Source organism: Littorina saxatilis, linkage group LG3, assembly GCF_037325665.1.
Source record: "Littorina saxatilis isolate snail1 linkage group LG3, US_GU_Lsax_2.0, whole genome shotgun sequence".
Lineage (NCBI taxonomy): Eukaryota > Metazoa > Mollusca > Gastropoda > Littorinimorpha > Littorinidae > Littorina > Littorina saxatilis.
Window position 1 is genome coordinate 33,776,941 of NC_090247.1, and position 13,414 is coordinate 33,790,354.

Below are 13,414 nucleotides of genomic sequence, written 5' to 3' on the forward strand. Positions count from 1 at the left end.
AGATTTATTAGAGCGCTTTCAGTATTGACGACCGTCCAGCGCAAAAGAAATAAGCCGGAGGGTTATTGGCATACTGGCAGCTCAGGTGGAATATCTTGCCGGGAAATATTAAGAAATTTGAAAAAGAAAATAGCTATTGGGTGTGTGTGTGTGTGTGTGTGTGTGTGTGTATGTGTGTGTGTATGTGTGTTTATGTGACTGTGCAGGAGAGAAATGCAGGATGAGTTATCAGTAACCACTAGCTTAGACTTGCAAAGGGTTTTGTGCTGAATCAGAATGTAAAATACATGACATCTATAGGTTTATCAGTGCTTGCATTTCTTTGAAATAACCTACAAGCTAGCCGGTGGAGAGTCATCATAGGCTGGTCAATAGATGTAGATGCGAAAGTGTAGTGGTCACTTGCCAAGCACACACACACATGCACACACATACACATACACACATGCACACGCACATGCACACGCATACACACATGCATGCACACACATGCACAGGGATGTGAGTGCATGAGGATGTGTAGGTTTAAATGTTGATTTACATAGTTGTTTGTTTTGCTTCATTTTATCACAGTTGTTTGTCTTCACCCTCATTGTTAGTATAGGTGTGTGCTTTAGTAAACGTTTGGTCTGCTACATGTTTTGACATTATTATTTGATTGATCCCAAGTATAACACATGTCAATTTGTGTGTTTATATACTTGAGTTGACTTTGTAGTACAAATCAGTTCTGATGTGTGTTATTCTTCCTGCTTTGAAAGAGAAACAACTTGAGAGTGTCTTCTGTTCAGTTTGTCTAGGTTGTGTTCCAGTGAATTAAAAAGAACCGACCAGCATGCTTTTTCTCCTTTTGTTGTTGCTTGCAGATATCTGTGTGATTAGTTTGGAGAATTATTCACTTTATTTTAGAAGCTTCAGCTGTGTCCGCATTCTGTACAGCAATTTCTTGTTTCTTCATGTTTTATGTAAAAGTTTGTATGTGTTTAACACTATAGTGCGTTTGTAAGTATACCAGACATTGGTGAAAGAAGTCATGCAACTGCAAACAATATCTTTTGCTTTAGGTCAGTGATGTGCATATCGTCCTTGTCCGATTGAAACCTCGTAAATCGATTTTTAGCGTTTCGAGAAAAACACAAAAAACGTCTTAACACTATTGTGACTAGCACTGCCACGGCGTTGACGTCCTGCCTGCCCAAGCTTGCCACCAAGAAACTTACCAAAAATCAGTAACTGTAAAGAAATCTGTCTAGCAAGCTTGAATTAAGTCCAATCACCACTAAATTTTTTGTACTAATTAAAAAATGGATGCCCAGTTCAGTCATGCTATTTATAAGTTTGTCACGCGATTTGTTTTAGGAAAGGGGGATAATTTGTGTTTTTTAACGTTTTTTTGTGTGTGTTTTCTTTTCCACTGCTTTTTGACTCACATGCGAAGCAAAAGTGAGTCTATGTACTCACCCGAGTCGTCCGTCCGGAAAACTTTAACGTTGGATATTTCTTGGACACTATTCAGTCTATCAGTACCAAATTTGGCAAGATGGTGTATGATGACAAGGCCCCAAAAAACATACATAGCATCTTGACCTTGCTTCAAGGTCAAGGTCGCAGGGGCCATAAATGTTGCCTAAAAAACAGCTATTTTTCACATTTTTCCCATTTTCTCTGAAGTTTTTGAGATTCAATACCTCACCTATATATGATATATAGGGCAAAGTAAGCCCCATCTTTTGATACCAGTTTGGTTTACCTTGCTTCAAGGTCAAGGTCACAGGAGCTCTTCAAAGTTGGATTGTATACATATTTTGAAGTGACCTTGACCCTGAAGTATGGAAGATAACTGTTTCAAACTTAAAAATTATGTGGGGCACATGTTATGCTTTCATCATGAGACACATTTGGTCACATATGATCAAGGTCAAGGTCACTTTGACCCTTATGAAATGTGACCAAAATAAGGTAGTGAACCACTAAAAGTTACCATATCTCATGGTAGAAAGAGCCAATAAGCACCATTGTACTTCCTATGTCTTGAATTAACAGTTTTGTGTTGCATGACCTTGGATGACCTTGACCTTGGGTCAAGGTCACATGTATTTTGGTAGGAAAAATGTGTAAAGCATGTGAGTCGTATGGGCTTTGCCCTTCTTGTTTAAAAGTTATTTTTTAACAGAAAGTATTATAAATAATTTTATAACCAAACAAGGTGTAAAACCTATGAATTAGCTGAAATATTGTTAAAATTCTACACAGAAATAAGGAGACAGTACAAAGAAAAAAACAAGCAAATCCCGCATTCACTCACAGCATCCTGACTCAAATGAAACAAAACTGTGACACTCACCAAATGATGTCTAGGTAATCCATATTGAATATAAGTCACATTTTCACAACAAAGTCCCAACTGTACACCTATGAACATTTCCAAAAGGATTAGGACGCTCCAGCCATCCATTGTTATCAGTGCTGCCACGCCCCCCTTGCAACTACACATTCGAAGATTCATGCAGTACCACCCTAACACGTGTAGTTTGCCGACTCATACTAGCAACACTGAACAGGACTGTTTCTTCCTCAATATCACTGCTATTATCGCTTTCTTGAGGCGAAAACAACACGTCGGAATCATGATCTACAGGGTCCTCAAGATCCAACATCCGGAGAATCTCCTCCCGTGACAAGGCTCGCCTTCGATTCATTTTTTTTTCTCGAAAAAACCACACAAATCAGGCTAATTTTGCATATGGCGGAAGGGCACGCAAAGTGTGTCAAGGGAAACAACTCAATTTACTGCAAGCTTCAAAAACCGGGAAGCAATCACGAGTCGTGTACCCTGTATGGCTGTTACTGATTTATAAGCGTCCCGTCCATGGGCGTGTCAGCGCTGTTACTGATTTATCAGTGTCCCGTCGCGAAAGTGTTAAAAAATAACTTGTCATCAAAATAAGCCAATTTTTTGTGCACATGATCTACAAACACAAACAAATTACTGTGTGTAATTAAATAGTGTTAGGCACAATTACAACGCACGATATTCAACAAAATTGCAAGATACGAGTTTTTCTTTTTTAAAACCCGACCAAACATAACATTCTTTGCTTGCAGGGAAGCGTATATTAAACATCCATACAACTTTACAAGAGCCTTTGTGTATGCACATAAAACAGGGTATTCCTTGAAAACAATGAGATATCTTAGTTTGAGTGCAATTGTCATCTAAATGTCCTTTAGTAGTTATGCAGGATGACCACTCATGAGAATGCAGAGCTTAACGACCATGGGGTAGACCATCATAGTATTGGCATGAATCTACTGGAAAAACCTCCTTGACATGTTGAAGGTGCTGCCACTTTATGTCTTTGATGGTCAGCCGTACTGTGTAGAGATGGGGGGTGATATAGGGCTCATTGATAGCTGGGTGTACATGAGAGTCCACTTTTTACACCCCCCGGTATAGGGGTGTGTATAGGTTTCACTGGATGTGTTTGTTTGTTTGTGTGTTTGTGTTCGCATATAGATCTCAAGAATGAACGGACCGATCGTCACCAAACTTGGTGAACAGGTTCTATACATTCCTGAGACGGTCCTTACAAAAATTGGGACCAGTCAAACACACGGTTAGGGAGTTATTGGTGGATTAAGATTAAGAGTGACATATTAATGGTCAAAGGGAAATAACCTTCTCAGTTGGTGGCAGTGAGTTCTACCTCGACGTACCCTTTCGCAATGGACCCTGTGTTTACATTCTGACTTCTGACTTCTGACTTTTGACTTTTGACTTCTGACTTTTGACTTTTGACTTCTGACTTCTGACTTTTGACTTTTGACTTTTGACTTCTGACTTTTGACTTTTGACTTCTGACTTGACTTTTGACTTCTGACTTCTGACTTCTGACTTCTGACTTTCGACTTCTGACTTCTGACTTCTGACTTCTGACTTCTGACTTCTGACTTTTGACTTTTGACTTTTGACTTCTGACTTCTGACGTTTGACTTCTGACTTCTGACTTCTGACTTCTGACTTCTGACTTCTGACTTTTGACTTTTGACTTCTGACTTCTGACTTCTGACTTCTGACTTTTGACTTTTGACTTTTGACTTCTGACTTCTGACTTCTGACTTTTGACTTTTGACTTCTGACTTCTGACTTTTGACTTTTGACTTTTGACTTTTGACTTTTGACTTTTGACTTTTGACTTCTGACTTTTGACTTTTGACTTCTGACTTTCTCTCTTCTGACTTCTGACTTCTGGTAAGGACGGGGGTGTTTTTCCTACCTCGGAGGAATTTCTTGTTAAGTTTTATCCAGGTATGACCTTTCTCAGGAAACTTTAGGAAAACGACTTTTCCTTGACTGACTGCAAAGTAAAGATGGCCGGCGTTTCCCAAGACTATTAAACTGCGGTTCTGGTACCCACAACAGTCATTGTACATAATGATTGCCTTGGTTGTTTTGCCAACTGTTGCTTTTGACTTCTCTTGTTGGCTCATCCTAAAAGTAGCAAGTAACCTCTGTGTCACTCAAGTTGTACAATGTGAAGTAATGGCGGCACAGCTTGGTCTTGAAGTATTCGTCATTTGAGATACATAGGTCCAACAAGTCGACCTGCAGATACATGGTGAAAACTTGGACATCACCATTCTCTTTAGCGACCCTCTTGTCAATGTTCTTTTGTTTGAAGCTTCGTCTTTCCGTTGAATGTGCATCTGGTACACATGCTATGGGATGTTTCCGTACTTGGATTCACAGCAAACGACGTTGCATTCATAGTTTTGGGGGTTGGTTCTTCTTCTTCTTCTGCGTTCGATGTTTTTGGGGGTTGATGAATCACAATGTTTGGTTTGCTTCACTACTTCCATTAATCCTGGAAGATAGTGACTTTGTTTCCAAGCGAAAGCTGCACCATCAATTGACCCCTGCTCGCTCATGCGGAGCTTGCACTGCAGACAGAGCAAACATGACTCCTAATGCAAACAAGTCGAGCAGATACAGTTTTTGTCATGCTTTACAGTTGTTGGGTCCAATTGTAGTCCACATGAAACTGACCATGATAATGGACACAGTACACCCACGAAACCCAATCAGAGTTCATACGAACAGTGATGTCATCTATGATAAGTTCCGTTTTGAAATCCCATGGTATAGAATTTTTATTCAGGCACACACAGCACACAGCACACAAACCTAACATCTTCAAGCGAAGAGAATTGACTTTCAGGTGTGAAGGACCCACTGCCAGACATGACGGACTGCATTCAGACACTAGAACACAACTTCAGGACGTGACATATGCATACAGTACATCTTCAGCTAACAAATAAGATCAGAAGTTCAGGACTGAACTATTACATAGTTAAGAGATATGTCAGAATACTTCAACTACTTAATCTCTCTTTGTAGTTATGCTTTTGTACTCAGCAAAGTAAAAATACTAACAAAACAATCATTTGAACAATAACTGATGTCGTAGATTGTCATTACACAATACGTAATGTGGGCACTTCATTAATGACGCTAATATTTAATTGTACCTAAACTCTGAGTGTACGGATATGTTACCGTAACCTTGTATCTAACAGAAACAGTTCATTTACCGCCGTGTTTAGATGTTAGAAAAGTTGTAAGTCGACATATGTTACCGTAACCTTGTATCTAACAGAAACAGTTCATTTACCGCCGTGTTTAGATGTTAGAAAAGTTGTAAGTCGACATACGACTGATAACTGATAAACACGCGAACGAAAAAAAGCTCGTAACTCAAGTTACGTGTAATTTTGTTTCGCGTTTTTGCTAAAATTATATACGAGGTATTTTTGTACCCATTTTTAACTGACTTCCAGCAATCTTTGGCTTTCACCACAATAACCAAAAAATAGAGAAAAAATCGTAGATTATTTTGATGTAAAAAAGTAGATTTCGCGAAAAATCGAGTTACGATGTTTTAATCGGACAAGGACGATATATGTACATATCTGTATTTTAGATAAGATATTTCTAGCTACATATATTGCTTTAAGTGCAGAATACATTGTCAATGTATTGCATTTGTTCATATAAAATACATTGTCAGCTTTTGAGATGGTCAGTGTATACTTGCAAGTGGTTTAAGCTAGGGGAGGGAACAGAAAGAGATCATTTGTTTTTGGCTTTTGTAGTTTAGGTTAAGTATATATAAGTACCACAATCTTCTTTTGCAGCATTCGTTAGTGTCAGTCTATTGTTTGATCAAGTAGGGGATAAAATCAGGACTTGCATAGTTTTCAAAGATTTTTTAAAGTGCTTTGCTGGTACTGTACAGATCAAGTCCGTAAATGTTTTAGCAGCAAAGCTGTGCTGCATATAAATTAGGCATGTTCATTTTGCTGGAAAGAAATTGGCAGGAAGAATCTGCATGTGTTTTATTAGTTATGTTAAATGCTTATTTGCAGCTCATCAGATGAAAATGTTTGAGGTTTGTGTAAAACCTCAAGATAAAGAAGAAATTGTCCATCATGTATTCCACGTTTTCAATTGCAGAATGTCAGTCCCAGCAGTACGGCAGCGCCAGCCAAGGGAGACAAGAAGCCAGCAGCGATTGCCCCGGGGGTAAATACAGCCTCCAGCAAACCTTCCCAAGCCCCCTCCTCCACCAGTTTGCACCCGCATCCCGCACCCTCCCCCACTAATGGTGTTGGCGTGAGTAGCCTGGCTTGTGAGGGCACTGGCGCTCGGCACTGGCCATCAGGTTGTCAGGAATATGCACTGAAACAAGAATTAATCAAGGAAAAATAAATGAACAGCAGAGCTATTCTGTGCTTGAGTTAGACAAGCTGATGTCAGATCAGACAGGCATAAAAGAGAGAGGATATTTCTCCATGGTGGAAAAATTGGGTTGGATACAAATTTAGAACTTGCTTGAAAAAGATGTGTAGTCGATTGAAGATATATAGATTGCTTTGGTAGAATTAAGGGATGCAAAATGAAAGTTTGTAAATTGCACACTTGTGGATGGTATAGCTAGAGCTTTTGACGCGCAAAAAGTCTTGAAGGTTGTGAAGCACTATAGTAATGTAATAATGAAAATGAGACTATAGTCACAAAGTAACAAGTTGCATGCCACATGGTTTTAACAGCTCAAGGACGCCCGCACAAAATGGTCGCATCATTTGTCTTTTTAGCACTGTTACTGTTAGAATTGGCTACAACATAGAAATAACGGAAAGAAAATAAAAGTAGGAGAAAGCAGCAAAGTAGAGGGGTTACCCAGAGTTTTATGTAGAAATTTGATCCTATTTCACCCTGAATATTGAACCATACATTGTAGAACCTTGCGAAAGTGGGATCCCCTTCCTCACAGAAGTCTTACCTCCTAGACTTAAAACTCATTAGTTTTATCCCTTATAGATATTGCCCATACATGTATGTATGTATGTAAGGATGAGTGTATATATAAGTGTGATTTTCAATTTTGGGGGATGTATTCCTAGTGTAAATGGTTGCACTGCAGAATACCTATTATGACAAGACTAACAACCATGCAACACAAATATCCCCCTACCGTACTTTCGGGACTATAAGGCGCAACATTTTTTTTCAACTTTTACCCCTGCGCTCTATTGACCAGAATTGCCTTGTGTATGGCTAAAGAAGAGTTCAGATATACCCACATCGCTATACAAAAAAAGGGAACAATCCCTCTCTAGTGATATGCATGTTTCTGCTTCTATGACCTGGACAAAGTTTCCTCTCAGACATCAAAGGTGTTGGTGTCATAGTTACGAGGTCATTGACCCCGGGTCAGATTAAGGTATTAGTGTCTGTAAACTAGGGCAGGCAGTTGGTCTCAGCTGAAAATATGGTCATTGACCAGTGAGGTCACAACCCAAACAGCTCTCAGAATGCAGACTATTTGATCTCATTGCACATCCGGAGAAAACATTATTTCCACACTGTAGGCTTCCTTTGACTTGCGTCCAATACACTTGAAGCACTTATTGTGTGGATTTTTGACTCACATGCAAAGCAAAAGGGAGTCTATGTACTCACCCGAGTCGTCCGTCCGTCCGTCCGTCCGTCCGTCCGGAAAACTTTAACGTTGGATATTTCTTGGACACTATTCAGTCTATCAGTACCAAATTTGGCAAGATGGTGTATGATGACAAGGCCCCCAAAAACATACATAGCATCTTGACTTTGCTTCAAGGTCAAGGTCGCAGGGGCCATAACTGTTGTCAAAAAAACAGCTATTTTTCCCATTTTTCCCATTTTCTCTGAAGTTTTTGAGATTCAATACCTCACCTATATATGATATATAGGGCAAAGTAAGCCCCATCTTTTGATACCAGTTTGGTTTACCTTGCTTCAAGGTCAAGGTCACAGGAGCTCTTCAAAGTTGGATTGTATACATATTTTGAAGTGACCTTGACCCTGAACTATGGAAGATAACTGTTTCAAACTTAAAAATTATGTGGGGCACATGTTATGCTTTCATCATGAGACACATTTGGTCACATATGATCAAGGTCAAGGTCACTTTGACCCTTATGAAATGTGACCAAAATAAGGTAGTGAACCACTAAAAGTGACCATATCTCATGGTACAAAGAGCCAATAAGCACCATTGTACTTCCTATGTCTTGAATTAACAGCTTTGTGTTGCATGACCTTGGATGACCTTGACCTTGGGTCAAGGTCACATGTATTTTGGTAGGAAAAATGTGTAAAGCATGTGAGTCGTATGGGCTTTGCCCTTCTTGTTCTCATTTTAAGCTTAAAAATTAGGGTTACTCCTTTTGCAACGATCAAAACGCCTTATAGTCCCAAAATATGGTATGCTTGACTAACCATTTTGCTGCATGAAGAAACTTTTTCTAAACCTTGCTTGGGTGCGTACGGATTTTTATCTGTGTTTGTGTGTGTGTGTATGTATACGGACATATGGCATAATCTTTGCTTTCTTTTCAAAGTGATGCTTTACTACTGACAGCATGATGAAGATAAACTATTTATTTTGATACAGCTACTGATCCCATCTGATTCCGTATGTATCAGTCAACTTTACATGTTCTGGTTCTGGTTTTCAATATAATTTGATTCACATGTTATAGACACGATCTGACTTGCCTTTTTGAGTAAACTGTCTTTGACTGATGCTTATGCCACACTATGTAGGCCCTTGATTGCTGCACCATCTTATTTCTTTCTTATCTTTTCTTGTATTTCGCTTTCAGCTGTCTGTGGCTCTGTCTCTGTGCCCCTTCCCCCCTCCCTCTCTCCCTTTCCTCCCTCGCTCCCTCCCCTCCCTCCTTCCCACGATCTCATAGATCTCACCCTCGCTCCCTTCCACTCCTAATACAGAATATTATTTTCATCTCATTTAATCTGAGCCCTGTCAGTGTCTTCGGGTGTCCTTATTTAGTAACAGTCTTCTTTCTTCTAATCGCCCTCTCACTCGCTATGTCACTATCAGTCTCAATTCACACTATTTCTCAGTCTCTTGCTCTGCTGTCTCTTACTCTCAAATCAATATCCACCTGTATCTTGATACTCAATCCTTGAAGTTGGATTAGATTTTTTGTAGAGGTGGTTCATCTTTCTCTGCTACAAATTGTCATCTATAATGATATATGATATCGATACATGCACAGCCAGACAAAATTTGAAAAGACATCAAAAAGTGAATACTGGCGTCACGTAATATTTCTGTAACTTCTACATGTCTCCGGAGAAATTGAAAAGGAATTTTGAGAACAAAGTTTGTCTTGGTAACTTGAAGTTGAACATATCAGCAGTAGAACATTAATTGTAGTTTTGGTTGTGTTGATCTTTAACGTTTGTTTTTGGCAATTGGCCAAGAGTTGTGTGTTGAATTCCTGCATGATCTGGTTGCCAGTGTGTGAGAGCATGTGTCCAATAACATTCATATGCATGTTTATAAATTAATAAAGTGCATGTGTTTATTCATTTCTCTTGAAATATAGGGTTAATATAAAAGGAGAGAATGACAACAATTGTAATATTTTCTGATGGTTTCAAGAGGATTCATAATTTGATTACGATTGTATATTTTCTGTGGGTAGAATTATTTCAGTTTAGTGCCTTTTGCTGAGATCTTAATTATGTTTGAAGTTTAAAGTGTTATGTATTTGGAAAATATTCCTAGCAAGTAACACACTTTGTAACTTTAGTTTATATACCGGTTGTGTGTAAAATGATATTTGGTTTTCTTTTAAGCATAAGAAGAAGACAGGTTGCATGTTGATAAAGACTGGCATAACAGCTGTTTTTGCAGTGTGGGGATGCACAATTAATGTCACTTTGTTTTCTTGCTGTGGTGAGGTACGTATGTATACACAATATGCTGAAGGATGCTTGTTGTTGCATGCACTTCTTATCTATTGTCTTATACCTATTTACTGTACCTGTGTTCTTTTCTCACTTTTAAGCCTTTTTTCTTTCAAATGAGTATGAACATGTATTTTCCATTAGATGCTAAGAAAACAAGAAGAATGAGAAGAACAACTTTGAAGACAAATAGATAATAGGCAATGCCTTTGGTGTGGAAAGTGAACGCATAGAAGAATGCTGAAAAGATTTAGGGTTTGTAGCAAATAATACTTATTTTATTTTGCTTTTTTTCTCTGTGCGTGTAGAGCCCAGGACCAGAAGACAAGGCCTCCTACTTCTTGTGTATCCTTTTTTCTTGGCTGGATAGGTTTGGGGGGGGGGGGGGGGGGGGATAGCACAGGGTTGACTTTAAAGATAGTGTCTGAGACAATGTGTAATAATGTCAATCAGGGACAGGTTTTGTTTTAGTCATCTGAACATTCATGCAATCAAATTAATAAATATGTTCAATTAAGAATGAAGTGTTGATGTTGATAGCATGATTACTTTGTTTATTTTTAATCGGCAGCTGTCCGGAATGAGTTGAAATTAAATAAGTTGCTCACCGCCCAATTCAGAGCTATTTTGTACAATTACTTTGTAGGGGATGAGTTGAAAAGGCAGACAAGTCACTGCTTACAAAACTTCATCCGAGAAAAGACAGTGGTTTATACAATTAACACTTACGGCAAGAATTCACAGAAATGGCCAAGCTTTGTGCGCCAATTTTCCTTAATGTTGGGAAGTTGTGGACAACCTGAACCCCACGGAGATCGTGATATCCTACTCGGTGTTGCCGCGCTGGTTTGACCCTCCCACCATCGTGGAGGAGAAGAAGGGAGGCAAGGGCAAGGACAAAGACAAGGACAAGGAGTCAGAGAAGGAACCCACTGCCGTTAGCAGCATCAGTGTAATAGAAGGTAGGACCCTTCAACTTGCATCTTCACTCATGATGCCTTTAGGTCTTGTTGATTGTTCAATGCCCTCTTCAGTACAGTGGAACCTCTCGTTAACACCCTTTATTTCAAGATCTCACCCCTTTTAAGGACCAGACCGGCACGGTTGGCCTAGTGGTAAGGCGTCCGCCCCGTGATCGGGAGGTCGTGGGTTCGAACCCCGGCCGGGTCATACCTAAGACTTTAAAATTGGCAATCTAGTGGCTGCTCCGCCTGGCGTCTGGCATTATGGGGTTAGTGCTAGGACTGGTTGGTCCTGTGTCAGAATAATGTGACTGGGTGAGACATGAAGCCTGTGCTGCGACTTCTGTCTTGTGTGTGGCGCACGTTATATGTCAAAGCAGCACCGCCCTGATATGGCCCTTCGTGGTCGGCTGGGCGTTAAGCAGACAAACAAACAAACTTTTAAGGACCTATAGGTTTTCCGTTTGTAACGTCTGTAACTGCCTCCCTTTTCAGGCCTGATTTTCTCACATTTTTGGGAGGTCATAAAAAGGGGGTTCCACTGGGTATATAGATCCAGGCTCATACTTTTGTTTTGATTGTGAAGCTCAGGTCAGTAGTTCCAGACATTAACAGGAGTAATACACCAATGGCACCTTGCCTGGACAGGTGTGCAAATTTAGTCATGATTGTATTTGCTCAATCTCTTGCGCGTGTTAGGACAATTATATGGATCTGATTGATTTTTGTAAGTGCAATCTTCTGTCTTACAAGGATGTAAAACCTTTATAACTGATGGCACATCCTCTTTGGTATAAATTTCTTATCCCCGAGTACGCAGTACAAGGGTCCAACAGACTTTAATTGTGTGTGTGTGTATGTGTCTGTCTCGACTTAACGGCTTATTGCTGGGAAACTACTGGGCGCAGTTCTTTCAAAAGTTGATACACTAACTTGATAATAGGTCCGATTGATCGTATTAAAACTTCATAATGTTACCTGGGACCTAAATGCGAAATAAATCACAAAAGCCACTCTTAACGGTGGGAGTTTTTGCGGTGGGAGGCTGGTCGCTTTGCGAACAGCCTGAACTAAAGGGAAGACTTGGGCGGCGAACACGTCACGCAGTGACGAGAAAAGCATGATTTCAGTGCAAGCCAGACAACGGGTGGGGAAATGGTCTCGGCAAAGAAATTACAATGCAGGGTTTGGTCTCGGTGAAAGAGAGACAGAGAGCACGAGAGAGTCTATGGCCAAAGTGATCCGGGTTCGATTCATTTTGTGCACATGTGTTAGTGTTACTGTTTGTGTGTGTGTGTGTGTGTGTGTGTGTGTGTGTTTGTGTGTGTGTGTGTGTGTGTGTGTGTGTGTGCATGAGTCTGTACTCGTGTGTGTGTGTGTGTGTGTGTGTGTGTGTGTGTGTGTGTGTGTGTGTGTGTGTGTGTGTGTGTGTAAGAAAGAAAGAGAGAGAGAGAGTGAGGGAGAGAGAGAGAGAGTGTGTGTGTGTGTGTGTGTGTGTGTGTGTGTGTGTGTGTGTGTGTGTGTGTGTGTGTGAATGTCTGAAGAGTACTCGGGTCCAGCGCGAGCGTTTTTTATCGTTTTACGACATATGTATTACTCCAAGGAGTGAATTTTTGAGTGCCTATTTTATAATCTGAAAACTTTGGGCTTTGCCAAGAAAGTATCTTTTGGATCAAGAAAAGGAAGCACCTGTCAAGGCTGATGGGGGAATTTAGCCAGTACGTGCAGAAAAAAGATAACTGCGGTGCAAGAAAGGCAAGACCGTCCTTTATGATCTTTCTAGTTTTGTTCTTTTCTTGATCACTGTTACAAATTTTGTTCTTGCGGTAGGATCCATTGGGCGAGAGCACGCACCACCACCCCCTGTGACGCCTGGCACGTTGGTAGCGGAGCCGTACTCATGGAAAAGCCTGGTGACCGGTCAGCCCATCCTACGACTGCGTACCACTGGCACACGCGCTGCTGTCCTCAGCTTACCTGCTGGGTATGTAGCGCCTTGACCATCATTGCTTTATATCTGTTTGGTTTTGTAGGCTCCCTCTTGGGTCATATGGCTTACTTTATAATTGGCTGACTTGACGTGTGTGATCATGTGGCTGAAACAGATGTAGATGCTTTCATTGCTGGA

At 40.3% G+C, this 13,414-nt stretch overlaps 1 protein-coding gene across 1 annotated transcript in view; it reads left to right on the forward strand.

Moving 5' to 3' along the window:
* Positions 1-13,414, forward strand: part of LOC138962194 (androglobin-like) — a 248,118-nt gene that overhangs the window by 189,616 nt on the left and 45,088 nt on the right. The window contains exons 26-30 of the mRNA XM_070333927.1: positions 6,518-6,586; positions 9,000-9,020; positions 10,633-10,669; positions 11,113-11,286; positions 13,117-13,270. Coding sequence (XP_070190028.1) covers positions 6,518-6,586; positions 9,000-9,020; positions 10,633-10,669; positions 11,113-11,286; positions 13,117-13,270 — 455 coding nt within the window. The remainder of the gene's footprint in view (positions 1-6,517; positions 6,587-8,999; positions 9,021-10,632; positions 10,670-11,112; positions 11,287-13,116; positions 13,271-13,414) is intronic.